The sequence below is a fragment of the Delphinapterus leucas genome, chromosome 7, assembly GCF_059928025.1.
Source record: "Delphinapterus leucas isolate spDelLeu-1000000601 "Yukka" chromosome 7, BTC_Dleu_Yukka2, whole genome shotgun sequence".
Lineage (NCBI taxonomy): Eukaryota > Metazoa > Chordata > Mammalia > Artiodactyla > Monodontidae > Delphinapterus > Delphinapterus leucas.
The window spans coordinates 97,170,611-97,198,514 of NC_143135.1; the positions used below are offsets into that span (position 1 = coordinate 97,170,611).

At 50.3% G+C, this 27,904-nt stretch overlaps 1 protein-coding gene across 1 annotated transcript in view; it reads left to right on the forward strand.

The window, feature by feature from the left end:
* Positions 1 to 27,904, forward strand: part of GRIK4 (glutamate ionotropic receptor kainate type subunit 4) — a 327,108-nt gene that overhangs the window by 220,952 nt on the left and 78,252 nt on the right. The window contains exons 9-10 of the mRNA XM_089915709.1: positions 318 to 422; positions 22,809 to 22,916. Coding sequence (XP_089771835.1) covers positions 318 to 422; positions 22,809 to 22,916 — 213 coding nt within the window. The remainder of the gene's footprint in view (positions 1 to 317; positions 423 to 22,808; positions 22,917 to 27,904) is intronic.

Here is a 27,904-nt window from a genome sequence, read left to right on the forward strand (position 1 = left end):
CACAGCCAAGGGCCTGGAGGAGGAGCTCAGGGGGATCTGAGCTCAAGCTAGCATCTCAGCATCGTCACATCACAGCAGCTGTGAGGTCATTGGGTGTGGGGCATCCTTTCCTCCTCTAGCCCCGGCCAAGTCTGAATTGGTTCCAGAGACATCACTTGCATAGTCTGAAGATCCTGTGGCTGAGAGGTGGACAGGAGAATGGATCTTGATGGCTTCCCTTCTCTTGGGCATCCTTAACCAGCATGGTGGAATGCTTGCTTGGGGCCACATGGAAGGCGGGGCCTATTTGGTGCTGTAACTCACTCTCTCTTGGACAGGTAGAATTGGAAGGTCTCACCGGCCACATTGAATTCAACAGCAAAGGCCAGAGGTCCAACTATGCCTTGAAAATCTTACAGTTCACAAGGAATGGTTTCCGGCAGGTAAGCCTAGCCATGCCACTGTGGTGGCAGATCCCTCCTCCTTGTTCCTTTCTCTGTCCCCAGCCCATTTCTCCTTGGCACTCAGGATGGCCTCCTGCTCTGAGTTGTCCCCAGGAGCAGCAGGCTGTGTCCAGTGCAAGGCTCCTGGCAAGTCCTGGCTTCCCCCTTCCTGCACCAGGATCAGCCAGTGTGGGTCAGGGGCCGCAGCCCCAGCAAAATGCCAAGAGAGAGGCAGCCGTGCTTTATGTGGGGAGAGGCGAGACAAGGGAGCATCGTATAAGGAGGGAATTCCCAGGTCTTTCCACTCTTTGGATTATTCTACTCCCTGAATCTCGCCCTAATCCTGGAACCAGGGTTAGATTCCAGGTTGCTTGCCCGTCACGTACAGATCAGATACCATCGGGCTGAGGAATCCCTTCGGCGTTCAGTTCTCTTCTGTCAGCTCTTTTCTGACCAGCCCACCCACACCCTTCTGCCATGCCAACCACACCTCCCCCCTCCTGGCTGCTCCCTGTCTCCTCCACCAGCTCAGGATGCTTTGTCCCCTGGAGCTCCTTTCAACACCCTCTTCCTTTCTCATTCTCCTCCATTAACCTTCTCACTCTCCTTTCCTCTGATTTTCTTACATCAGAGGAAACAGGGATTCTGGCAGTCACTCCAAGTGCCTCTCGGAAGGTCTTCCAACCTCCCCGTCACTCTAATAATCAACTCTTTATTCTTAGTGTATCCTTTCTCCAACCTTAAAGAGCCTTAGAAGTAGGAAAGGATGCACTAATTAGGGCAGGAAGCAGACATACTGAAGAGCCTCCTGCCTAGCAGAGCGGCTGACCAAGGAAACATACCACTGAAGGGGTCACAGAATCACCTTTTCAGGAGATTATGAAGGATCATCATCATCTTCTTTACCACCACCACCACCATCACCACCATCACCATCGTCTTCACCATCACCACCACCATCACCATCACCATCACCACCACCACCATCACCACCACCATCACCACCACCATCATCATTATCGTAGGGGCTTTCATTTATTAAGCTCTTACCATGGGCCATTTACCACAAGAAGTGTGTCATTTGTAGTTTCTCATTTAATCCTACAAAGTAGTTACTTTTTATTAATCCCCATTTTACAAGCGAGGAAATTGAGGCTCCAGGAGACTGACTTGGCCTTGAACAATGTAGTAATGGCAGTTGGTTTTGAACTCAAGTACCTCTGATTCTAAAGCCCAAGTTCTTAACCACTATGACAAATTGTGCATTAGACTAACCTTGGTAACTTGTTAAAGATGCAGATTTTTTAGACTCCACCCCACAAGAATCTGATTGGGTAGACCTAGCAGAGGGCCCAGGAACGGCTGCAACATCAGGCACCCAAGGTGATCCAGGTGATACTCTGGGCTGCGCTGGGAGGGCCGTCACATCTGCATCCTTCCCCTCGGTCCTCATGCCTGAGAGGCTCCAATTCAGCCCTTCTCACGGGGGCCGGTGGAGTTCGTTTTAGTAGGACAGTGATTATGCTGGGCCACAAGGCCAGGTCACCCTTCTTGGAAGACGAGAAAGTAAAAGACAGGAGTCCCAGACCGAGAGAGGAGCTATGTTAACGACTCCTCGTAGCTCAGGGCCGGAGCTACGTGATCTTTAAGCAATGACATCAGCAACCTTTTTTCATAACTTCCCAAATGGGGTGGGAGTTAGGTAGGCGGCCAGAAACTATGGGATGGAGGATCACAAAATGGTCATTTCATGTGTGTAACAAATCATGTACTGACCCCTTCCTATGAGTCAGGCACTGTGCTGGGCATTCAGCAAACAAAACCGAAAAGGCACAGTCCCTGCACCGAGGCAGCCCACACTCTGGAGAGAGAGACTGACGGAAAAAATAAGTGCACTTTAGGTTATTAAACTCAAATCATGCCCTCGGGCTCATAATTCTCGGAACAAAGGAAGCTGCCTGCCTGTAGGAAAATTGTCAGGCAGACTTCCTGAGTCCCAGTGGGGGATGTGAAGTAAAGAACATTTATTCATTTTTTCAATATATATATTCTGAGTGCCTGTAATGTGCCAGGCTGTCTTCTAGACAGAGGTGAAAAATGGGCTTAGTGTCTGCTTCCGTGGAGCCTGTATTCTAATAGGGAACAGACAGCAGGCAAACAAATACTATATAATATGTCAGTAGAGGTAAGTGCTACAGGAAAAGTGAAACAGGGTCAGGAAAAGGAAGGGATGAGAGAATAATGGGGAGAAGCAGTAGTTAGGGGAGCAATGCCAAGCCCAGACCACCTGCATAGAAAGCCCAGGCTCAGGCTTTGAAAAACGCCCCTTGGCCTTCAGCCCTGCTTTGAGATGCTCCCTGGAAACAGCCCACTTCCATCGGGCAACACCTGCGGTGACAGAGTTGGCTGGCCGCTCCGATCCCACCCTCTACTTGAAGAACAGCTCATTAAGCTCGGAGTACCTCTTCACCTTACCTGTGCTTCTCCACCAGCCGCCACTCAGGCTGGTTTTCCCAGCTGCCAGGCTGCAAGACCGCCTGAGTCATTAGGAAATAGCATCGCCAGCCACCAGCACCCATCCCTCAGCCCCGCCCCAGTGCAGCAAGGGGTTCTGCTCGGAGGCATCCTGCACAACAGCTGCTGCCCCTTCTTCCGCAGCACCTATGGAGGGTAGGGCTTCCCAGACCCAGGTGTGCACAAGAATGACCAATGGTGCTCGTCTTAAAATGTACTTTCCTAAGCCCTACAGCTATAAATTGAGTTAGAAAACTGGGTGCATTCCAGGAATCTGCGTCTTCTTAACTAGCACTCAGATAGATGGTTATCATGCTGGTGGTCCACAGGCTGCCCTTTGACAAAGACGTACTGCAGCCTCAATGCATAGAATTTTTTCTTGACCTTCCTGCATCCCACCCCCATCTTTTTGAGCTAATGTTGAATGGAATCTGCTACAGAAGTGACCATTAAAGAGGACGATGTTTTTGACCTTCAACTACCCTAAGGGGCACACCTCCTTGATTGGACTTATAAAGTGAATCACCATAATCCTCCTTACTACCCATTTTTCTTCAACAAATCTGGTGGCCATACCGCTGCTTTCCTGTCTGGCTCACATGCCGTGATTGGCAGTGAGAACCCTGCAAGATGTATCATGGGCACAGAGATAGCTTTGCAGCCCTGGTCCCCAGGTCCCATCCCAATCACCGACCCAATCTTTGCCTCTTGACAGCTGTCCTTCCCCTGCTTATCACAGGATGAAGAAATGGTTTGGGGACTGATAATTAATTGGGCTTCTGCTCCAGGGTAGGAGGAATGTCAGTAGCACTCTCTAATATTCTCCCAATTCCATCCAAGGTGATGCTGGCAGGGGAGGGGAGAGTGACAAGGAACATCTCTCGAGGACCTGTTGTGTAGCAGAAGCTACATGGGTACTTTGCACAGGTCACTTCTGATCTGGAGGACAGCCCTTCAAAGTAGATAAACTCCCATTTCACAAGTGAGGAAACAGAAGCTCAAGGATGGTAGATAACTTGGCCCAAGCCCACAAGTAGCAAGGTCTCTGGGCAGAGCTGGAATTCACACTCAGGCTTGTCCAACTCCCAAGCCCATGCTCATGGGTCTCCCCCTCCTGGCTTTTCTCTTTCCTGGAATCCCTAAGCCCCCAAATCACAACACTTTACCTTGCTGCCACCTGCTGCAAACCAGGACAGAGCCTGGCTCCTGGTGACCTGCTGGGCTGGGCTTTCTTTAGTCATGGTAACTTCTCATTTGGATTTGGTTTTTTTCTTTCTCTTCCTATCTGGGCGAGTGACTATTAAGAGCTGGGTCTGACTATTTAGAAAGCATGCAGGGACCCAGTGGGTTGTAATGGTAAAATGTCTGAACCAAATACCATATTCCCTGCCAGTGGCTGATTAAGGGATTATTACCATTTTAAAAATAGTTTTTTAGAGCTTAGGGCTTTGGGTTTTTTTACCATTCAAAAAAATTACTGTTTTGATTCTGTTTCGAGAGGTTTTCCATCTTGGAACTCTGTGGAGCTTCCACTGGAGCCTGTTTGGGGGAAAATGTCCCCTATAGTGTCCTGTAAGTGACACTTCCAAACCTGGACCAGGTTCACTAGCTCCAGCACCCAGTTTTTGCCCCCAGTGTGAGTTATCTCATCTCCATCCCATATTCTCCTTCCCCATCCCACAAAAGATGTCCTGGGTGGTATTGGAATAGTATAATCTCCCTTCCTAATTTGCGAGAAATCATATTTGAAAGAGGCAAGGGAAAAAAAGCACAGTCTTAGAGGGCCCTTAATCTCCTTCATTTTAACTTGGTTTAAAGATCAGAGGTTCCAAGCAGGCCCCCAGCGACTTTGTTAGGGCTGTAATAAGATGAGCACACCTTTCATCTGAGGATCAGAAATGGCTTAACAGGCTCTAATTAAGCCTTCGGGAGAGGGAGGGATGAGGCCGGGTAGTGTCTGTTGAGGGGGTTATCTCTAGCTAAAGATGAAAATTGAAACTTTTCCATTGGCTCACTGTATATCGCAATAGGGCACCTCAGCTTTCTTCCTCTGTGCAATGAGGATGGTAACCCCTCAACATTTGGTCTGGCTAAGCTCAAGGATTATTGAAAACTAGATTTGCATAGCCCTCTCTTCATGCTCTGCTGACATAGTAAGAATGGCTCTCATTTATTGGGCGTCTCCTACAAGACGCACTGTGCTGGGCGTACTTAAAATTTCTCATCTTTTTATCAACCATGCATAAAAGCTATTCTGTCCATCTTACAAGTAAAGAAACTGAGAAAGGCATGTTCCTCATCCATTCAGCTAGTTAGTTCCAGGCTTGAGAACTGAGTCTGGGTCTAGCTGTTTTCAAAGTCCCTGGTCTTTCCACTCTGCAGAATTGCCCAGAACATGCTGGAGGAAACTCTGAGGCCTCTGGTCTAATCTTCCAACCCAGTGCAAGAATGTTCTCCACAGCATCCCTGAGGGAAACAGCCACACAGCCTCTCCTTGCACATGTCCTGGGCTGGGAGATTCACCACCACCCCCCCCAGGGACACATTCCAGAATCTTCCAGGCACTGAGTCAAAACCTGCCTCCTAGTCCTGCCCCATTAAGCAACCCAGGATAATCAGCTTTCTCTCTTTTTACCAGCTCTTCAAATATTTAAAAATAGCTTGACTTCCCTTCATTTATTCATCCTCTTCTGAAACTTAGCATAAAAACTTTTTGAGCACCTACTTCGTGTCAAGGGCTAGAAATGTGAGATAAATAAGTCATGGTTCCTTCCAGAGCTCCTAGTCTTTTGGGAAAGGCAAAAACTGCAGTCGGTAATCACTGTCTAGTGCTTGAGTTGTTCTGCCCCTCTGATTTTTTTCCTCCCCCAAACAGTGGCCCATAGCTGTTCCCAATGCGACACAGGTGACAAATCTTTCACCACGAATGCTTTTTGGTTTGTCTGGGGCTCTATTAAAACATAAGGCCCAAAGTGGGTACCAGCTTCCAGATGGGGCAAACTGGCACAGAGCTGAGAGTCCTGTGGGACTTTCGCCTTCCTCACTCAAAACACTCGGTTTCTATTCACCACATTGAGTCGCTTACTGGAATTAGTCTTCAAATTTTTGATTCATTCTGAACTCTGGGGCTTGGAGTCAATTAATTGCTCCTCTTGCCCCTCCCCCTAATCCCCACTTCCAAAATACACAGGGTTATTGTCACGTGAACTTTTCATAGAAACCAGCCCTGAGCCACCTTTTCCTGGACCATGGATCTATTTAACTCTGTTCCCATGGAGACTGGCAGAGCTGGCCAGGAGTGGGCGAATAAAAAACATTGTGAACCGACAGCCATATTTTGTTTTCCAAAGCTGATACAAACTCAGCTTTCCAAGGGCCTGATTTCCTGGAATGACTTGAGTGTGGCTCTAACCAGACGCAGGAGGGTGGACAAGTGGCTTTTGTGAGTCACCCTTGCAAACCAAGAATTCAGGGATGCAGTGTCTTCCAGAAGGTTTGGGGAATCCAACTCCAGCTTCCTGAAGTTCCGGCAGGTCCCACCCATTGCTGGGAGGACAGGATGCCTCTCTTTGATCTCCTGTGCTGCCCCCTTCCCTGACAGAAGCCCACACACAGGCATGTCTGCCCCCTTTCCAGGGAGGTCTGGGTGGGATGCTCCAGCATTTGTGGCCATGGAACGTGCTTCGGCTGCACCTCTGCGTAATATAAAGACAGCTACACTTCTCATCATGGCCCCCTCAGCCAGAACACCAGGAAGTGTGGCAGACCTGCTGGGGTCTCTCCCCGCTCCAGACCTCTTCTCCTACTTGAAAAGCAAAGAACAATAGAAAATCCTAAAAACACACTGTCAGGTGACGGTCTGTGTTGCCGTTGCCCGTACACGGCATTGGGGGAACAGTGACGATGGAGACACCCTCTCCATGGACACATCACCCACCCCCGGCATCTGTGCCCGGTCCCCCACCCCTGTTAGTGTGAGCCTCTGGGACAGCTCAGATCCCACCTGCGCTAATGAGAAGTCATTAAGGCTCAGACAAGTTGCCAGTGGGCAAGCTGCTAGGAGGGTGCCCGTGATTGCTGCTGTGGAATACATTTTCAATCCGAGGAGGGAGTTTACCATAAATATGCAGATCCTTTGAAGCTGCCTTTGTGGGTCCTGGCTCAGAGCACAGGAGTGGGGTTTGATTGCTGGAAATCAGGAATCAAACGTGCCAGCTCCCCGGCTGGGGGACGGACCTGACGAGAGAGGGCCGGCTAGGGGTGTTGCTTGGTGGGCCATTCCCAGAGACTTGGCCTTTGATGAGGAAATTCTGAAGCAGCAGTTTCTCCAGATGGAGGGGAGAAAGAGATCGGTGGTCTGGGGGCTGCTTTGAAGGTTACTGAGAAGTCACTTATTCCTTTTAACTAAGGCACCGGGAGAACGGGGGTTGGCGTGAGGTTTAAAATAGTTGACAATATCTCACAGAATATCCTACATTCTTAGGGTTGGAGGAGACCTGAGAGGTTATCAAGTCCAGTTCTTTCCACCAGAGAACGCAGATGGGAACGTCATTCCTGGGCTGAAAACCTCACCGTGGCCCCCATTGGCTTTCAGGGTAAATGGCAGCTCCAGAGCAAGGCTGTCACGTGCTGGTCCCTGCCTACCTTCGAGCCTCGTCCTGTGCCATCCCCCCTCTGCCGCCCCATGCCTGCGCCCTCAGCCCCCATTTCTCACCCGGCCACTCCTGCTCATGTCTCCAGAGCTCAGGGAGCCTGCTCCCTGGGCCTGCCTCTACTGTAGCATGCTCACACTGCTGTTGCTCCAGGCTTAGGGACTCCGTGAGTACAGACCGCCCAGCTGGGAGTGGAGCTCAGCTTGGGCTGGGAGAAAAGATGCACCAGTGAACAAGGGACTGGGGTGCTAGGACCTGGGGAGTGTGCGGAGAGCGTGGGGCCCGAGGATTTTGTCACGAGAATGTTCCAAAGCCACTGCTCCCCATTTGTCCAAGAGAGATTCCACACGACAAGCCTCCCCATTGGCAACTGGAATTTGAAAATTGGAGTGGAAGGCCCCTCCGATCACTGATGCGTTTCTCCCTTTCCATTTGCTTTCCGTTCTCTAACAGCAATAGTCCTCTCGTCAATTAAAAGTCTATCAAGTGCCTCATCCCGTGAGGGCATCTGGTTCTCCTGGCCACCCCCCAGGATGACTGACAGCCGAGGGGCCGAAGAGCTGGCTTCCGAAGGGTGTTGCCTGACGTCCTTCTCTCCTCCTGCCTCCCTGGCCCACAGATTTCTGGTTCTTTCTCCCAAAGCACAGGGACTTCCTGCTTATCAGCTCTGATGGAAAAGTCACTGACTATAGAAGCTTATTCACACATCAGCCGGCAAACAAATTAGAGCTACTTAAAATTTCAACCGTGGGGGGGGTCGCTGCTTTGGGACAGAGGAGCAGGGTTTTAAAGGACTGCGTTTGCAATCTATTTCTTGTAATATGCCCGATCACACAGCCCGCCTGAGCTCAGCCTGGGGAAGTTTGCCAGCTCTGAGCGACTGCTTCCCGCGTCTCTTCAGCCGGCTCATGCCTGGGAGAGCTGCTAATTTAGTCTCAGGAAGCAGCCCGCATCAGTTCCCTCTGATGAGACACGGGGCAGGCTCCAGGCCAGAGGTGTGGGGAGCGCAGACAGGCGGGCGGAGGGAAGGGGAAATCCGGGGAGGTGAGAGGGAGCTGTATGCAGGGCGGGCACCGTGGGGACATGGAAGGGCTCAGGCCAGTGCCAGCTCTCATAGCTCCCCACGTTCCGTCCCTTGATTGCATCCTCAGTAAAACAGGAACGACGGTCATCATAGGATCTGCTTTGTGTGCGTCATCAATTTTTTGAGAGAACAAAATGAAATATTTTTTATAGATGTGCTTTGAGGATTCCACTCTACTGTGCAAATTTTAGTCCTGCTGTCTCTCGGCGGGTGGCTGTCAATATATCTCCCTTTCTCTGCATGCAGTATTCCCGGGATCTCGCTTCTCGGCCTGGTTTGGGGAAGACAGAAAGACAGAGCAGGGCTGAGCCATATGCTCACGTCACTCCTGCTGCAACTCCAGAGCCCTGCAAGAAGGCTGCAAGGGCCAGCCCGTGCCAACCAGGCTGGTAGAAATAAATTCCCTGCTTCAGGAAGGGTTCCCCATGGCCCTCCTCCACCCCTCCCTCTCCTTCCTCCGTCCCTAACCTCTGTCCTCCACTCCCTAACGTGGTGGTATCACCAGTTCCACTTTGCAGTGGCTCTGGGTGGGTGTGCAGACGAAAACCAGAAGTCAAGGCTCTACTCCTGGGAGAATCCCCAGCACATCTAGGGCCTGCCTGACATGGCACTGCCCAGACAAGAGCTGCTGACACCCACCCACCACCCCCACCCCCAGCTAAAAGCTCCCCATCTTCCCAGAGCACGGTGAGGCCCAGCCACACACCATCTCCCACCTGCAGCCTGCATCCATCTAGGGGCAGCAATGGGCCATCCTCAGTCCATCCTGAAAGCTCAGCGATGCATCTTCCCCCACCCTCCAATATTCTCCTGACTCCTGGAGGACGGCAGATGGGGGTGATCAGCTTCATCCTTCAGCCCAGATGCTTCGTTAGAACCATTAGTTCAATTGGCATCTGCCGTTCAGAGCTCAAAGTTGTGTATTATTAATACAATTGCTTCTCCAAGATACTTCTGTACCCAGCGAGCTTAACAAATGAAGCCGGGCACTCTCCATGCCCTGACTGTGTCGTGTTCGTGGGCAGTAATTTTCTTGTAAGATGAAAAATCTCAAGCATGCCTGAGCTCTCTGATAAATTCTCTCCTCGGCAGCTAATTTGAAATGACTTCCGTCTTCTGGGAGGTGAGAGAGGGCTGTGCAGCTGAGTCTTCATATTTACAGACTCTGCCGTGCACTCACCCCGTGCTAGTTTGATTATCTTCCAAAATGTTTAGAAGAGAGTCTGTGAGATTTTTGACCATATGAGAACAAAAGAGGGAGTTGAGATGTAGGCAAAAGAAGTCATCAAAATCAGTACATCTGTCCAAAAAGAAAGGTGATGTGTGCATCCTCGCTGCCCTGCTCAGGGAAATTTAACTTCTGAAACCCTCAGCTAGTTGGAGAGTCCGTTAGATTCCTAAGAGCCTCACTGGGGATTGGCATATTTAGCCAGAGTCCAGTGGGGTGAGCTGGGCTCCATTCCTGCCCTACGTAGTATTTATCTGTCACCAGAGCCACTGTTGGTTTGTTCTCTTGGGCAGGAGGAGTGGTGAGGGCGAGACTAAATTCCACTTCACATCCCAGAGGTTGGGGACTCGGGATAGAAGTCTGGGCACATCTTGGCAAGAGTCGAAAATTCAGGTGCAGACGAGCACAGTTGATCCCCATTCTTTGCAGATTCCATATTTGCAAATTGATCTGCTCACTAAAATATATTTTTAACCCCAATGCAGTAGTCATGGTGCTTTCACAGACACGCACTGAGCAGTGAAAAATTTGAGTGGGTCGCCAGGCATGTTCCCAGCTGGGGTCCAGCAAGGTGATGCTCTGCCTTCTTTCGGCTCGTACTGTAAACAAGTGTGCTTTTCACAGTCTCTGCAGTGTCATGTCGTTCACATTTTTGTGCTTTTTCTTGGAGATTTTGCTGTTTAAAACGACCCCCGCACTTAATGCTGAAGTGCTGTCTAGTGTCCCTAAGGGCAAGAAATCTGCAATGTGCCTTACAGAGAAAATACAGGCGCTAGAAAAGTGTTGTTCAGGCATGACATCTAGTGCTGTTGTCCAATATTATTGGATCAACAGTATGTATTAAATAAGATGTCTATCAGCAGAAACACACATAAGTCGGGGTTATGTGCTAATTGGTTGATGAAAATGTTGTGGCCAGAGGTTCGCAGGAACCTAACCCTGCTTTTCCCTTAGGAGAAATGGTTCAGTCTGCCTAATTCAGTGCTTGTGGCAACCTTATAGAATGCAACTACCATGAATAATGAGAACGAACTGTAATGGGTTCAGCCAGGAGAGAAGACCAGGAAGGAGCAAACAAGAATGGCTGAAGTTTTCCTACAGTGGCCTTTTCCTTCTGCATTCATGACCCCATACTCCTGCTCTCTTGTTTTCTCACAGTGTCCAAGGACCTCATCTGCCCCTTGATACTCTGGCCTTGCTTCTGATTCCCCTGATATAGAAGTAGAATCTAGATCCCACATTCTTGGGCCGAAAGGATTAATAAAGGCCCTCTAGATCACTACTCAAATCAAATGCTTGAATTCTTGCAAATGTGTTCTCATGAAGTAGAGTCTGTGCTTGAATGCCTCCAGTGTTGGGGAACTCAATACCTATAGGGACAGCAAATTCCATCTTGGGAAGCTCTCATTGTTGGAAAGTTTCTCCATCTATTGGGTGGAATTCTTTCTTTCTGAAGCCCTCTTCCTTTTGTCCTTAGTTCCATTTCTTGGGTCCACACATCTAGTCCATCCTTCCCAGAACTGCCTGTACTTGTTCCTTCTAGAATGTGATTTCAATCTCCTTCCTGGTCAATATGCTTGCAAGACACTCCAGTTAGTCTATGCTTCCATGAAAGAGTGGTGTGTGGAACAATACGCAATATTCAGGTGTGGTCTGAGTAGAAGAGCACTCTCTTCCCTTGCATCAAACCTGCCATCCCTTTGTAAGTAGTGTGTACCGCTGACTGGGTGCTCAATAAATATCTGGTGAATTGAATAATAATGTGTTAACACTTTGATGTTTATTTCCACGTTGACCAGCTCTCACACCAGGCCCTCTAATGGAGGAATACCAGGCATCAATCAGCCCCCGGGCTCAGAGAGAGCTGTTTCCTGGCAGGTGGGACAGTGCCCTTCCTGGCATCCTTCTCGTAGGTGGCCACCTGCTTCATCTATTTCCTTTTTAGTAGAACTTTTTTTTTAAATTTTTTAACTTTATCTTTGGCCGTGCTGGGTCTTTGCTGCGCGCAGGCTTTCTCTAGTTGCGGTGAGCCGGGGCTACTCTTCGTTGTGGTGCACGGGCTTCTCGTTGAGGTGGCTTCTCTTGTTGTGGAGCATGGGCGCTAGGCACGCAGGCTCAGTAGTTGTGGCTCGCAGGCTCTAGAGCACAGGCTCAGTAGTTGTGGTACACGGGCTTAGTTGCTCCGTGGCATGTGCGATCTTTCCGGACCAGGGATCGAACCTATGTCCCCTCCATTGGCAGGCAGATTCTTAACCACTGCACGACCAGGGAAGTCCAACCTGCTTCATCTTCGTGTCCAGGCAGCCGAGCTTCCAGTGCCCTCCTACGGTCACCTTCCGAGGCCTCTTTGTGTTGTCCCTCTCAGGCCTGTCTCTCCCCGGCTTTGCCCCAAAGCCCTTTGAAAAGCTATACCACATTATAAATCCACCTGGCACTTTCAGGAATTCATGTATGAGTTGGAAGGGGCTAGACTAGATCCTTCTTTTATAGGTCAGATGACTGAAGACTAAAACGAAGGGACTTGCCCAAAGGAATTTCATAATTCAATTCAACAGATATTTCTTGAGCACCCATTCTAGGCCAGGCAACTCTCCTGGGAGCTGGAGCTCCAAAGGGGAAATTATTAATGCAATTGTCAGATATTTACTGAGCACTGATTCCACACTAGGCATTGGGCATATGTGGGGAATAAGACAGAGCCTCACCAGTCATGGAATGTATTTGGTAGTGCAGGAGATGGACTTGAAACAAATAATTATCTAAATAAGTATATGAAATAAATAATTATCTATATAATTATATGATGAGTGCTACAAAGAAGAAGCTCAGGGCATTATGCCTGAGTCTCTGTGATGGGGAGTGAGAGGTTGGGAAGGGCCTCCCCAAGGCGGGGACATTCAGGCCGAGGGGTGATGGATAGCTGGGCATCCCCAGGTGGAGGGGACTGTGATGAGCCCGAACAAGGGCTGCCAGAGCTAGTGGTCACGTGTGCAATTCAGAGACCAGGGCCAGCTGAAGACAGGGCCACATCAGGAAGCCAGAACCCCTGATGCTTTACTTTCTCCACTGTCCCCCACTGTCCTCTTCCTCAAACTTTATTTAAATATCCTCTCATATGTCACCTCACACCAGTCAGAACGGCCATCATCAAAAAATCTACAAACCATAAATGCTGGAGAGGGTGTGGAGAAAAGGGAACCCTCTTGCACTGTTGGTGGGAATGTAAATTGATACAGCCACTATGGCAAACAGTACGGAGGTTCCTTAAAAAACTAAAAATAGAACTACCATACGACCCAGCAATCCCACTACTGGGCATATACCCTGAGAAAACCATAATTCAAGAAGACACATGCACCCCAGTGTTCATTGCAGCTCTATTTACAATAGCCAGGTCACGGATGCAACCTAGGTGTCCATCGACAGATGAATGGATAAAGAAGATGTGGCACATATATACAATGGAATATTACTCAGCCATAAAGAGAAACAAAATTGAGTTATTTGTAGTGAGGTGGATGGACCTAGAGACTGTCATACAGAGTGAAGTGAGTCAGAAAGAGAAAAACAAATACCGTATGCTAACACATATATATGGAATCTAAAAACAAAAAATGGTTCTGAAGAACCTAGGGATAGGACAGGAATAAAGACGCAGACATAGAGAATGGACTTGAGGACACATGGAAGGGTAAAGGTAAGCTGGGATGAAGTGAGAGAGTGGCATGGACATATGTACACTACCAAATGTAAAATAGATAGCTAGTGGGAAGCAGCCCCATAGCACAGGGAGATCAGCTGGGTGCTTTGTGACCACCTAGAGGGGTGGGCTAGGGAGGGTGGGAGGGAGACACAAGAGGGAGGAGATATGGGGATGTATGTATATGTATAGCTGATTCACTTTGTTATACAGCAGAAACTAACACGCCATTGTAAAGCAATTATACTCCAATAAAGATGTTAAAATAAATAAATATCCTCTCATAAATACGTAAGTCAGAATCAAAGGCAAGGAAAAGCAACGTCTGACCTCAGGGATGTGGACTTTCAAGCAGGAAAGCTTATGGCAAATACCAATGGATAAGGAATAACAATTAAAATGTTTTCCAAACATTTAACTACACATCCACAGCCCAGGAAAATTAATATCTTGGGGGCAGTGCAGCAGAGTGGACCTGCCTGGGTTGAATCCGCATTACGTATGGAACTTTGGGCAAGAAAGCTAACCTCTCCGAGCCTCAGTTTTCTAATCTGTAAAATGGGGATGATAGTATCAATAGTACCTCCCTTATTAGTGTGGTTGGGAAGATTAAATAACAAATGTAAAGCATTTAGTCCAGTATTTGACATGTGATAAATGCTCAAAAGTATCAGCATGTATAATTTCCTTATAGTTAGTCCTTTAGTTATAAGTGACTAGGAAAGGAGTTCACTGATGCCCAAAATGTATTTATGGAGCATCAGTTGTGTTGCAGGTACTCTGCTAGGGGGCTGCGTATAGAGTAGTGAACAGGTAAGGTGTCCGAATCTCCTGGGCCAGGCATTTTCATCCTTTTTGAACATGACTTGCATTCTGGTTGCCAATCCAGGGTGCACATTAACACCCACCTACACATAATTGAAACCAAAGCTTATGAAACAGTAGTTGCCCCTGGTGTGTGGGTTGCACTCTGATCTATTCTGGATATATATTTCATTTTTAAAATGCAGGTCTGGACCCACTAAATTGATTTCCTAACCCACTAACGGGTAGCAGGCGCAGTTGAACAAAACACTGCCTTAGACCAACTCAGCTGAAGGCTTAATCAGCCCAGGAAGGGCTCATTTGATAGGAAGTCTTCCCAGCTTTCCCCGGGACTGTTTTTGATCTCTTACCTTTGGCATTTGCCACTGTTGTCCTTTGATCCTGGGTTTTTACAGTATTGTGCATGTAAGCACATATTTTCCGCTAAAAGAATATTTTGGCTGAGAGAATGAGCTCTTCCACCAACATCGATAACTCCCTTTGTTCCCCAGGTCAACCCCTGAGGCAGGGGCCCTCACTCATGATCCAGTCTCCCATGTGAAGTAAAGTTTTATGATTGGAGATATTAGATTTAAAGTCAATAAACATTTTCTTCCTTCATGCCAGGGGTTCACCACGGAGGCTTACATTACAGATCTTTTTGGCTGGTCATATATCAAGGCACAGACCTATACTATAGACTCTCCAAACTATAACTCAGTCTCAATTCCTGGGGCCTCTAGCCGTAGTAGTTCACATCTGACTGTCATTCTTCCTGCCTGTATGTTGAAATTAGTTCCGTGAACTCAAGGAGACACTAATACATTATTTTATGTATTCTTCCTAGTGAGGACTTCAACTTTGAACCCTGAAACTGAGGTTAAAAAAACGGAGTCGTTGGTTATGGCTCGTCCACCTTTGGGATGGCCCTAGAGCACAAGGATCTGGAAGAAAGAGCTTGCGTTTGCATAGGGCTTTAAACTTTTGTCACATCTGTGATCACCTCATATCATCCCAAGAAGAGGAGAAGGGGAGAAAGACTAACTACCCTTGTCTTATAGGCAGCAAAATTGACTTCCCAGGGCCACACAGCACATGGCAGGGTAGGACTTGACTTCTGGTCAGCTGCATTTCCACCACACGGACAGTAGTGCTTTTATCTTAAGTTCCCGTGGCTTATTAGGGCTCCTCGAAAGCCATCGTACACACTAGCTCAGTTGATTAGCAGCAGCATTGCTGTGTTGTGCGTAGGCAGATCCGTCTATCTCCACTTTGCAGATGAGGACGACTCAGAGAGGTTAAGTGACTTGCTCAAGGTCACAGAGCTTATGCATGGCAGAGGAGTTAAGAAAATGTAGGTCTCCTGGTGCCCTCCCTCTGCATCTCCCTGTGCTGAGCCCCTAAGAAACTACCCTGTGGCTTGGTCAGGATCACTCTCGTGGACTCTTGTAGCTGAATACCTTCAGGTCTGTATTCTCCAAAGAACAAGTTCACGGTGATCAGAGAGGTGTGTGGGAAGGCCCAGATCTTAAGGTCGGGGTAGCCTGCACTTGCCCTACCCCGACCAGATAGTATAGCAGTAAATAGGACCCGAGTTCAAATCCCAGTTGCATCCTCTATGAACTATGACCCTCAGCAAGTTGTTTGACATCTCTGAGTCTCAATTTCAATCATTCATTCATTCAACAAAAACTTGTATGAAATGCCTACTTTAAGCCTTTAAGTGTTATTACTGTTGTCTGAAGCGCCTACATTTCTCAGGTGGGAATGATAACCGGGTGGTTATGCGGAATCAGAGAAATTTACATAAGCAGATCACGTGGCTGAGTGCCCAGCGTGCAAAGGTGATCAGTAAGTGTTTGCGAACTCTGACTCTGGAGCAGAAGGACCTGCCAGGCCGTGGAGTTACGTCAGCCTGTCTAGAAGCTGCATCCTGGCAGCACTGATGCGAAGAACAATCATCTACACGTACATAAAAGATTAAATGTTACAGAGCCGTGTGCGTACTCACAGAGGCAGGTACGGATGTCAGGAAATCCCTCAGGGTTTTAAACATGAATCCCTTTTTACCTATTTGGTAGAGAACAAAGCGGCAAAATGACAACCTCAAGTGATTCTAGTCGGGAGCGAGAAGCATGTGGCTGCTCTGGGCAGGACCACCCAGCTCAGGCGACAGCGGAGGGCTCTTCCCCTGCGGCACAGGGAGAAAGACAGGTGGTGAGCGATGGTCTCATTAATAAATGTATGACAGCCCGGGCCAGATGCTCTAAAGGAAAAGAATGTGGTTCGGGGAGAAGTTTGACTTTGGGAGTTGAAGGAAAGGCTTCCTGAAGGTAGTGATTTCTCAACTGAGGCCTGAGGCTTTAACAGGTATAAACTAGATCAAGGTTTGGAAAACTCCTTTTTATAAAATAGGCCCATATAGTAAAAATTTAGACTTTGCAGCTTTACTGCTGTAGGTGAGTGCAATCACAGACAATACATCAGTGAACCGGCGTGACTATGTTCCAATAAAACCTTATTTCCTGAAACAGGCAGCGGGCTGGATTGGGCCTGTGGTCCGTGGTCTGCCAACCCCTGAACTAGCTGAAATGGGGCTGGGGGCCAAGGGGTCAGGCAGCAAGGAGAGTCCAGACGGGGAACGGCACGCACAGAGACCCTGGCAGGAAGGCGCTTGTTGCACGTGAACTCATAGGTGTGCCAGGAGCACAGATAAAGCCGGGAAAGATGGTGTGAGATGAGCGTGGAGGGTGGGCAGAGGCCAGGCCTCACGGGGCTTGGTGGACCATGTTAAGGATTTTGGTTTCTATCCTTAAACGAAAGTGGGAGAAGAATTGAAGGGTTTCAGCAGGGGCCGGTGTGATCATAGTTGAGACTTGATAGAGACGGCTGGCTGCTTCTGAGTGGAGAACAGAACAAAGAGAGGCCCGGGGGACCCTAGTCCAGGGCAAGTTCAGTGGGAGCTTGGATTAGGGTGGGGGGCAGGGAAAGGTGAGACTCGGGGAAATTAAGTGACTTGCTCAGGGTCACCCAGCCCCGAGGTCACAGTGCTGGATGCTAATGCGGTCTCTGGGTGACACACAGCCAGCTCTTTCAGCAGGCGAAGCCTGCGGTCAGGGCCCCTGGACAAGCATTTCCCATGGTGCATTGCTGAGGGAGTGACCAGCTTGCTTACGCTGACCCAGGGTCACACGGCAGACCACACTCATTCAACTGTACAGCGCTCACCTCTCCAGGGGACCGTGGGTTGCCCATATCAATGACACAGGGTCTGTTCACTAAAAGCCCTAGGCCCCATCAGGCCTTATCTGTACTTTCCTTACAGCAGTTCTTTCAGGCTTGGTCACTTGGTTGCTCAGCCAGGAATCTTAAACACAACTGCTGGAGGGAAAGGACCAATTCGAGACAGCTATCCAAATAGCAGAAGGAAATGACGGTTCACAATCAGAAAAGAGACACTATGAAAAGTAGACAAATTAACTTAGGAAAGCACGGAAATGAGGGTGAGAGGCCATCACATTTCAGTAACCAATGACCAGCACTATATCACAGGACAGGATAATAACTGGCTTCAAAATGATGACACTGCGTGAAGGTAAAGATGTCTCCTCTGTTTAAGGGGACGGCAGAAAGTATGATTCCCTTTGAAAGAATTTTGGGAAATAATACTTGCAAATAAATAATTAAGACCCTCCCCCCCAATTTTAGTGCTTAAAGGAGCAACATTATTATTTTTTAATTTGAATTTTATTTATTTAATTTTTATACAGCCAGGGAGCAAGATGATTATTATTAATTTATATGGATTCTGTGTCCTTTGAGGAAGTTGGATAAATGATACTTTCTGTGCACGTGCAAACACGTGTCATATCAGTTATATTTACCTCGATTTTCATATTTGACAAAGCATTCTAGTTTCTTCTGAGAGCACAGAATCAGCAGTGAGAAGGAATACACATTTGTTTTAAATATTGTGATCGCAATGAAGCAGCACGTTGATTTTTTCCACACCTCAGCTCTGTGATTCAGGTAAATTATTACCTAGGTGGACATCACTTTCCTTACTCATAAGTAGGGTGGCAGTGAGATTCGTAAGCATAAACGAGCGCCCAGCACAGGGCCTGTGAGCGTGGTGGCACCAGCTTGCCCGGCCAGCCAGAGCCCGTTACACACTTTTCCCAACTCAGTGTCCCGTGACTGCATGTGGGTAGCTTGAAGTCAGCCATGGTGGGCGTGTTTACACCACAGACGTGGGCAGATCAGACAAGGCCTTTTTTCCTGGAGAGCCAGTTTTTAAACGTTTCCTAGCTTGCCACAGGTGCCCCCTCAGCCTCTCTTCGTTCCTGCACCCTTGCCTTTCCCTGACATCATGTTTGTCGTCTGAGTTGCTCTATGAGCTTTGCTCGAATCCAGCTTGCATCAGAGTCGCTGGAGAGCTGGCTACAACACGTACTGCTGGGTCCTGCTCCTAGACTGTCTGATTTAGTCAGTCTGAAATGGAGCCCAAGAATTTGCATTTCTAACGCTGACGTTGCCGGTGCGGGAACCAAAGTATGAGACACTGGTCTAATCTACTAAACTGGAGTCTACAGTGCAAAGTGTAGGGCACAGAAGAGATTCCCATCTTCTGTCTCAGACGATGCATGACAAATTCTATGAATACTCACCTAGTTCTTGGCACATATACCATCAGATTTAATCTCCTTAAGAACCCTAGGAAGTAATCATTACTATTTTAACCCCCATTTTATAGATGGGGAAACTGAGGTTCAGAGGGATTAAGTAACTCACCCAGGGTCACACAGCTCATAAGCAGAGAAGCCAAGTTAAACTCAGGTCCTCCCACTCTGGGGCCGTTGCATTCGTGGTACAGACTGTGAAAAGCTCAGTGGTGAGTAGAGGCTGGAGTCAGCATGCCCAGCTGCGCACCCGCAGGGCCACATCAGCCCAGGAGGTGCCTTTTTCTTACCTGCCTTAAGGTGCTATATGGGCTTGCAGTGGTGGTGTCCAAATCCATACCCTCTCCTCCCTTCACTGCAACCCCTGGAGTCTCTAAACTGGTGGGAAGGCAGAGCAAGTGGGAGAGACAGAAAGCACAGAGAGAGGGCCACGGAAAGACATTATTTGAAGCATAATCAAGCTGGCACACGTGGGCATGTGGAAGAGGTTTACAAAGCCGCTGTTCCTGCAGGAGGTTTGGGGGCAGGTGTCAGCGGGGTGGAGCAAGGGAATTTGGCTGGAGACAGAGCCGCAGATTGTCGGTGATGAGTGCTGTATCTCCTGCCCACCCCTGGCATGTGTGTGGCATGGAAGATGCCCAGTGGGTGGGGCGATTAGCCTGTACCCCAGGGCGCCTGGCTCTGCCTCCTGCTCTCCTTCCCACTGCCTTTCCTCAGTTAGATTGCTCCGGGTGGTAGCTGCCAAAGCCGTTTTGTTGGATCTGATGAGTTTATTAATTTCTTGGGGGCTAATGGGAGCGTTGGTGGGACATTCATTTCCTGACTGGAGCTTGGGGGCTGATTTGTCTTTTTGCCACGTCCACAGAGGTGGGTGTGGGAGGCGACATGGCTCGGGCTGTCGGATCTGGGTCTGGGTAAATCATTTCTATCTCTGGCTTTTGCAACCTACCTACCTCGTGGCTTGGGTCAGACAGGGAGTGTGGAGCTGGGGCGGGCAATCAGTGAGGACTGGGTCCCCTGAGAACAATGGGGGTGGGAAATTGGGGGGGAGTGGGGGGGTGAGGTCTTGCTGGCCCTGTCGGTGTGAAGTGCATGTTTAGATGACAGGACTCTGAGAAGCTCAGTCCTGTCCCAAACATCCAGGTGCTGACATCCGGCCTAATTGTTCTTTATGTCCTTCTGTCCTTCTGTCCAAATCTGGCCCTTCCTATCCTAGGAGACTGTCAGAAGCCAATTCTAGCCATTTTGAAGAGAGGGAAGTAGCCTCATTTCACCTGACTTTGTGGATGTAAAAACCCAGGAGGGAAAAAGCCGTGTCCAGGGTTCTTGCTGTGTGGCCGAGACTCCTTTGAGCCTTTCTCCTCCTCCTTATGTGGAGGAGCCCTTGGCATCCCCGCCCAAGAGACAGCAGTGGACACGGAAAAGTCTTGGATTTAGGAGTCAGACAGCTCTGTGTTCAAGCCCGTGCATCACCTGCTAGCCAGGTGACCTTAGGCAAGCCATTAAACCTCTGAGCCCCAGTTTCCTCGTACATAAAAACATCATCACTACTTCACAAGGCTGGTGGGAGAATTCAAAGAGATGATAGAACACATCCAGCACAAGAGGGGTCCGGTAACTATTGCTCTCCTTTGCCCTTCACTTGAAAATCTAGCTGCTTATCCCTCATCTTCCCCATCTCTCTCCCCTGCAGAGAGAGGGGAGGAGGGGAAGCTCAGGCCATACCCTGACCTGGCTGGTCCCCCCTGTGGGCCCTCCAGAGACCAGAGGACGCTTGCCTACCTCCTGTTCATGCCCTACCGACAGCAGCACTCAGCCCAAGTGATGGTTTCCCCCGCCTCCAAGTACCGGTCCTGAGCAGGGTGCCGGGCTGTGAGCACGAGCAAGCCAGCCCCTCACAGGCTAGCCAGGGAGGTGGACAAGTAAACAAGACGTGCAGTAGGACGCTGGAAGAGCCGGGCAGAAGAGCCACGAAGGCTTCCTTGGGGAGACTCATCCAGGGTTAAGAGCCCAGGGGTTAAAGCTCAGGTGTCTCAGCTGATGGGGAGGTGACCTCAGGCAAGTTGGGTGGGCTCCTATCTTGGCGTCAGTTTCTTTATCTAGAGGGGGCTTCCGGTGTGGATGTGCAGAGCACACGACTTGTAAACTAAAATGAGCAGGGGCACGTGCCTCACTTTTCTGCCCACACAGAGGTGGAGAAAGCTGCCCAGCCCCCTCCGGTGGCGTCCTCGCTGAGGCTTGGAGAGGGGTTTTTGGTCATCTCTCCTTTGGCAGGTGAAAGACCCACCTGGGGAGACCATCGGGCTCCTGCCTGGACCTGGAGGCATCCAGCCTGGCCCTCTCCTCTTCAAAGTCCAGACCATGACGTCAGGGAGATGGTTACTGCCCCTTGTGACCCCCAACGCTCCGGCCCCGGGGGAGGGGGGGTGGGGACCAAGAGTGAGATGTGTCTTTATTGTGGTTGGAGCTTCCACAAGAGGAACCCAGAGCCCAGCTCTGGTGGGTAGAGCCATGTGGCATCCATGGAACTTGTGAGGGTTTTCCAGGGAAGCTGCCGCTGGGGCCTGGCAGAGGTGTATGTGTGCATTTCATTGGTTTTCTAGCCAGCTATCAGCCGTCTCTCCTGGTGGCCCACCTCCAGCACCCAGCAGCAGAAATGAGTTGTCAGGGGCTCCAGCCAGTAGAAATGTATTGGTAGCACACACACATATGTGTAGTTATAGAAAGGGTTCCACTGGGAAAACAAACAAACTCCCTAAAAACCCAATGATGCTGAATTTCGATTTAGGTGACTTTCTAAAATGGGGGAACTGAGTAAGTTGTGGATATGTTCCCCCCTAGGAGTCAAGACAATGGGGAAAAGGAAGGAAACTAGCATTTATTGAGTTTCAGCTTAAATACATTCTCACAATGACCACATAATGTTTCTATTATTCCCATTTTACAGATGAGGAAAAACCTTCAGAGAGGTTCAGTCAGTTCTGGGTTTACTCAGTGGAGATCCACGCTCCTGGGTCTGGCTGAACCATGTAACCTCGAACTGGCACATGCACGATCTCAGCTGGCTCTGAGAAGAAGGCAGAGCAAACGTTACTGCCTCCATCTATAGCTGGGGAAACTGAGACTCGCAAAGATCGAAGTAACTTGCCTAGGTTCTCGCAGCCAGCAAAGTGAATCCACCAGGACTAGAGCCTGGTCTTCCTTCCCTCTTCTGGTTCATCCATCCATTGAACCATTCAGCAAACATTTATTGAAGAGCCTCGTAAAGGCCAGTTCTCTCCAGTAGCCATTCTGGTTCTTATTTAGATAATGAGGTTTATTGAAGGCAGACTGTAGCGAAAGGGAAGGCTCTGTCCTGCCTCCAGATGATGCAATTCCAGGGGCTCCCTTCCCTTCTGGGTGAGACAGCATCCCTGAACTGCGTTGCATTCCTGATTTCTTTTTCCATTTTCCTCTTCCACCTCTCTCTTAAGTCTTCCCCTCCCCTCGCAGTCTCCCCACCCACCCCTGACCCCCCAACCCTGGTAGCTCTGCCCCGGTCCCGCCCCTCTGCTCTGCACTCTGCATCCCTCCCTCCTTCTGTGATGTACATGTACCCCCACCAGAGGCAGGGAACCAGCCTTTCAGCTCCCCCAGCCCTGGAGGCCCGAAGGACCTCAGCACCCCAGCTCCCCAGCCTTCTCCTCCCCCCACCCCTTCCCAGCCTGTCTCCTTGGTCTCCTCAGATTGGCCAGTGGCACGTGGCAGACGGCCTCAGCATGGACAGCCGCCTCTACGCCTCCAATGTCTCCGACAGCCTCTTCAATACCACCCTGGTCGTCACCACCATCCTGGTAAGCGGGTGCCCCCTGGGCCTCCCAGCTGCCACTCTCCGGGGTGCCTCCTCCATCTCCAGGCGTTCCCAGCCTCCCCGTGAACAGAAGATGGGAGCTCTAATCACAGCACGGAGGCCAATTTATGACAGTGTAATTAAACTCAAGTTGTTGTTTCATATGGAAATGATATCTGATGAGTTCCAAAGCAGCTGGGGAAGCAGGATGGGGTGGCAAGACAGCACAGTTTGTGGACGCCTCTTCCAGGGGCACCCTGACAGCCAGGGCAGCTGTGCACAGCCAAGGGCAGGGCACCTAGGACACGCGGGAGAAGTCCCCCAGGGTGGCTCCTACTCTTTCACGACAGCCTGCTTTCCTTGGTGCCTACTTGTACAAGTTGCATCCCTGGCAGTGGACACCTGAATCGCAATGGGTTTTCATGGTCTATGTCTTCATTTCCAGTTGATCAGAAGAAAGCTCTCAATCTAGAGAGCAAGGGACCATCTGCCTTTTTTATTTGATTCAGTTCTCTATCTATAGGGCAAGGGACCATCTGCCTTTTTTATTTGATTCAGTTCCCTTCGACAATTGCCAAGCCCTTCCCCCGTGTGCCAGGCACTGTGCTCATTCTTAGAGACTCGAGGCTGAGTAAGACTCGGTCTCTGTCCCCAAACAGGCTGTAGTTTCTTAGACGGCGCGAATCAAGTGCGTTCGCGGCCAGAGTCATCTTCTCCCCTCCCCCATCCCTGAAGACTTCAGGTTTTAAAAGATTTGTCCGTTAACCAACTGCATGTATTAAGTAATTATGAGTTTGCCCCCTTCCCCCACCTCCTCTTAACCAATCAAAAACCTATTTCCCTGACGGGCCCAGCACCTTATCCACAGGAGATAATCAGTGTGGCCGCACTGATGGAATCCCAGCCCCAAACAGACTCGACTGTTAGCCTGTTCAGCCTATTGTGCTGTTGCTAACTGTGCAAAGGTTTGGAAACGCGTCCGTTTCTTTCAGGCTTTCGAGATGATAAAAAGAGCTCAGGGACCTCCATCACTACATTCATGAACTCCTGGGGCTCAGGAGGCCTGCACTGAAATAACTGATCCCCCGTGAGCAGGGCAGGATAAAAGCCAGGAAAGAGGCGCACGCCTAGCGCCATGGGGGGTGAACGAGAGAGAGGTCCCATGCCATCGGGGAGGTCAGCAGAGCCTTCCGAGGAGAGGGACATTGAGGATGGGCCCCCAAAGACAGGGCTGATGAGGGGGGAGAAGTGGACTAAGGAGAGTGTTGTCGGGCACTCAGGAAATGCCAAAAAGTGCAGGTTTCTAGGAAATGGGCATTGGTAGAGAGGGAAAGGCCTGAGGCTGGAGAAGTGGGCTGGGCCCATAATGCTTAGGGACTTGAATGTCCAGCTTGTGAGTTTTCCCTTCATTTGGTACGAGACAGGGGCTCACCGAATATTTTCAGTCATTCATTCAGTGAATATTTGGGGGGCACTCCTGTGTGCTGGGCGCTGTTCTAGGTGCTCGGGTGTAGACAGAGCTGAGGAAGGGGAGAGGGGTTGCTGGCTTCACTGAGAAGGGCAGATCCGAGTAGAGACCTGATGAGGTGAGGTGACAACCACGTGGCTGTCTGGGACGGAACATTCCAGGTAGAGGGAACAAAGCAAAGGATGGAGAAGGCAGTTCCAGCTGGCAGGGTTTTAGCCACTCCCCATCTCAGCCCAACCTGAGCTCATCTGAACCAACGTGGAAATGTCAGCAGGATTTGGGGGTGGGGGTGGTGTCACCAAGCCCCTGAGACCTGGGAGCGCCTGGCTGAGCTGCAGCGACGCTGACCGGCAGTCCTGGCCGAGTGGGGGCAACATGCACATGATTGCTGGGACCTGCTCTGCCTCTGAAGGACTTCCTGAGTCTGTCACCTGCTGTCCATCCTCAAGCACATGCCCTAACATAGGTGTAGCCACCTCTTCACTGGAGCTGCGTGTGGCCTCCTCAAAGGCCCCCTTCTCACTTGTTCAGTCTGTCTCTCCCTAGCCCCGCCCTTCTGGCTGCACGGCCATTCTAAAATCAGAACCGTCCTGTCATTTCCTCACTTCAGTGCTGCCCAGGAGCGACCAGCCCTGAGCTTGGAATATAAACCTCTCGTCATGAAGCCCATCCTGCTGTACCTGCTTCCTCTCCATGCCACGTGGGGTCTGGCAGCACTGGACTGCCTGACACTTCCTCACTGCGTCATGCTGTTCCCTGCCTCTGTACATGCTGTTCCCTCTGCCTGGAATACCCTCTCTGTGAATTCCTGTTTCCACCTGGAAATACTTGTACAGCCTTCACAGCTTGGCTCTGATGTCCCCTCTTCCGTGAGGTCTTCCCTCATCTGCCTCCTGCCTGCTCCCTGCCTCTCACATTTTGTACACACCTTTCTCCTATTAGAGTTGGCGTTTACAGCTCTACCTCCCCTTCCAGAATGAGGGCTCCTGAAAGACTGGGGGGCCTGACACAAAGTAGGAGCCTGATAATTACAATTTTCTTTTCTTTTTCTTTTTTTTTTTTTGGCTGTGTTGGGTCTTCGTTGTTGTGTGCGGGCTTTCTCTAGTTGCGGTGAGTGGGGGCTACTCTTCGTTGCGGTGCGCGGGCTTCTCATTGCGGTGGCTTCTCTTGTTGTGGAGCACGGGCTCTAGGCATGCGGGCTTCAGTAGTTGTGGCACACGGGCTCAGTAGTTGTGGCACGTGGGTTCAGTAGTTGTGGCACATGGGCTCAGTAGTTGTGGCTCGCGGGCTCTAGAGCACAGGCTCAGTAGTTGTGGCGCACGGGCTTAGCTGCTCCACGGCATGTGGGATCTTCCCGGACCAGGGCTCAAACCCGTGTCCCCTGCATTGGCAGGCGGATTCTTAACCACTGCACCACCAGGGAAGTTCCTGATGATTAGAATTTGAATGAAGGAATTCCTTCCTACAGGGTCAGAGATGTCCCTCAAAAGCCAGTTAAGAGTTTGAGAAAGAAATGGGGACATTGCCGGGTTTTACTTCCTGCCTTTCCGGAACTGGAATTGGACGGGGCTCAGAGCTCTGGCACAGACCCACGGGGACACTGAGACCGCAGGGTCATGTTTCTAGACTGGGAAAGTCAGTCTGACCCTGTGTGTGAGTGCATGCACGCACACGGCTGTTCACATATGCACACGTGTGCTCATGAGGGTGGGGAAGGACACTTTTGTGAAAGGGAACATTTAAAAACATGGCCAGTACGATTCAAATGAGAACCTTCTCTTGTGCATGTGTGTAGAAGTCAGTAACTCTTACCAGGAATGATTACCTTAATTTAGTCCCTGCTGGCCTTTGGGAGACCTCCTTGGCAAATGGCCACCTGAATGATTTATCCCTTAAAACTCAGCACACAGGCCTGTTGCATCCTGCTACTGTCAGGGTGCAGCTGGGACTTGAGAGTGATTTATTGGTTAACACCGGCAAATACACAGAATTAGCCGCAGCTCCCACCCCTAGAGCACACCCCTGCATCAGAACTCGGGTTAAGCGCTTTGCCCTCATCACTGGCCGCCAGGACAGGGCTCCAGGCCAGCACGCGGCCCCCAGACCCTCCAAAGTGCCAGTGAGCACCGCCCCCTCCCACACGGTTCCTCCCTCCAGCACTGGCCTCCTGTTTATTTACTCTAAATATGTCAGTGAATTTTAAATTAACTTAAGTGCGAAGAGTTCTCGGGGAGAAGAGTTTTGTGACACTCCTTGGGATCGTTAAAGATACCCTGGGAGGCTGCCTTCCAACCCAGGCGTGGAAATGCCCAGCCAGGCCCTGTCGGTGAGGCCATTTCAGCACTTTTCACCCACACAATCCACAAGTGCTGGACGCTGGGGCCAGGTGGGGGCCCCAGAGACAGGGAGGAGTCCGTCCCAGGCTCCACGTACGTTCTACCTGTGAGCTGGCACGTGTAGGAGGACGAATAATGAGTGTGTGGAGGCCTGGCTGTGAGTGCGGTAGGGGTTCTGAGAAGTGGGTTGGGGTCAGAGGTGGGATGGGACCCCAGGGACAGAGATGAGTTAGGTTAAGCAAAAGCAGGACAGAGAGAGGCCCGTGAGCTGAGGACAGCATGTGTGGAAGTCAGGGAGCTTGGGCCCATTTCACAGACATGACAGCGCACTTGACCATGAACCAGAAGCACATCACCTTCAACTTGAAGCTCCCTCTCCCTGGCACGGAACCTCCGACCTTCCCCTCTTCCGCTTCATCACACCCACAAGACCACTCTCCCTCTTCCTCCCTTTGCGACCTCTGGCCTCTCTGGCTGCCCATCTTCCCCAGCCCAGAAGCCCCTTCCAGCTTGAGCTCAGCAAACCAGCAGTTCAGCACTTCCCTCTGTTGGCTTCTAGAATTGACTCCACCATGATGCTCAGCCATTCTCCCCTACTGCCCGTCCCCGAGTCCAACCGTCCTTGCAAGCCCTGCTCTCAGCTGCCCATCTGCATTCAGCCTCCTGACCCAGCTGGGCCTGGGCAACCCTGCGCTCCTCTCTGCTCACCCCACATCATGTTCCCCGAGGAAACCTTTCCAGGCACCAAGCCTTCCCTCCTACCTGCCCCCACCTCTGGGGGCTGGCATGGCTCCGTACCTTGGGCCTCCTCCGCGCCCCCTCTGTACCCACATCTATGCTCTCCACCTCACCCCCAGGCCCACTTCCCATGTTCACCTAGACCCTGGCTCTCCCGGGACTTTGCTGCACTGACTAGTCTTCTCTTTCTTCCTTTTCTAATCTGCCCTTTTCTAAGGATTCCTCCCTTCGTACCTACACATGTACTCTGGTCCCTCCCATCCTAAGACACCATCACTACCACCTTACCTACACCCTGCTGTCCTTGGGCTACCCTCCTATTTAGGGAATCATCCATCAAGGGATTGGTGGATACTGGGCATCCTCCAAGCCTGTTGCAGGCAGAGGGGGAACTGAGGTTTGGAGCGAGACATAGCCAGTAGCAGTTGGGTGGAGAAGCTCTGCCAGCAC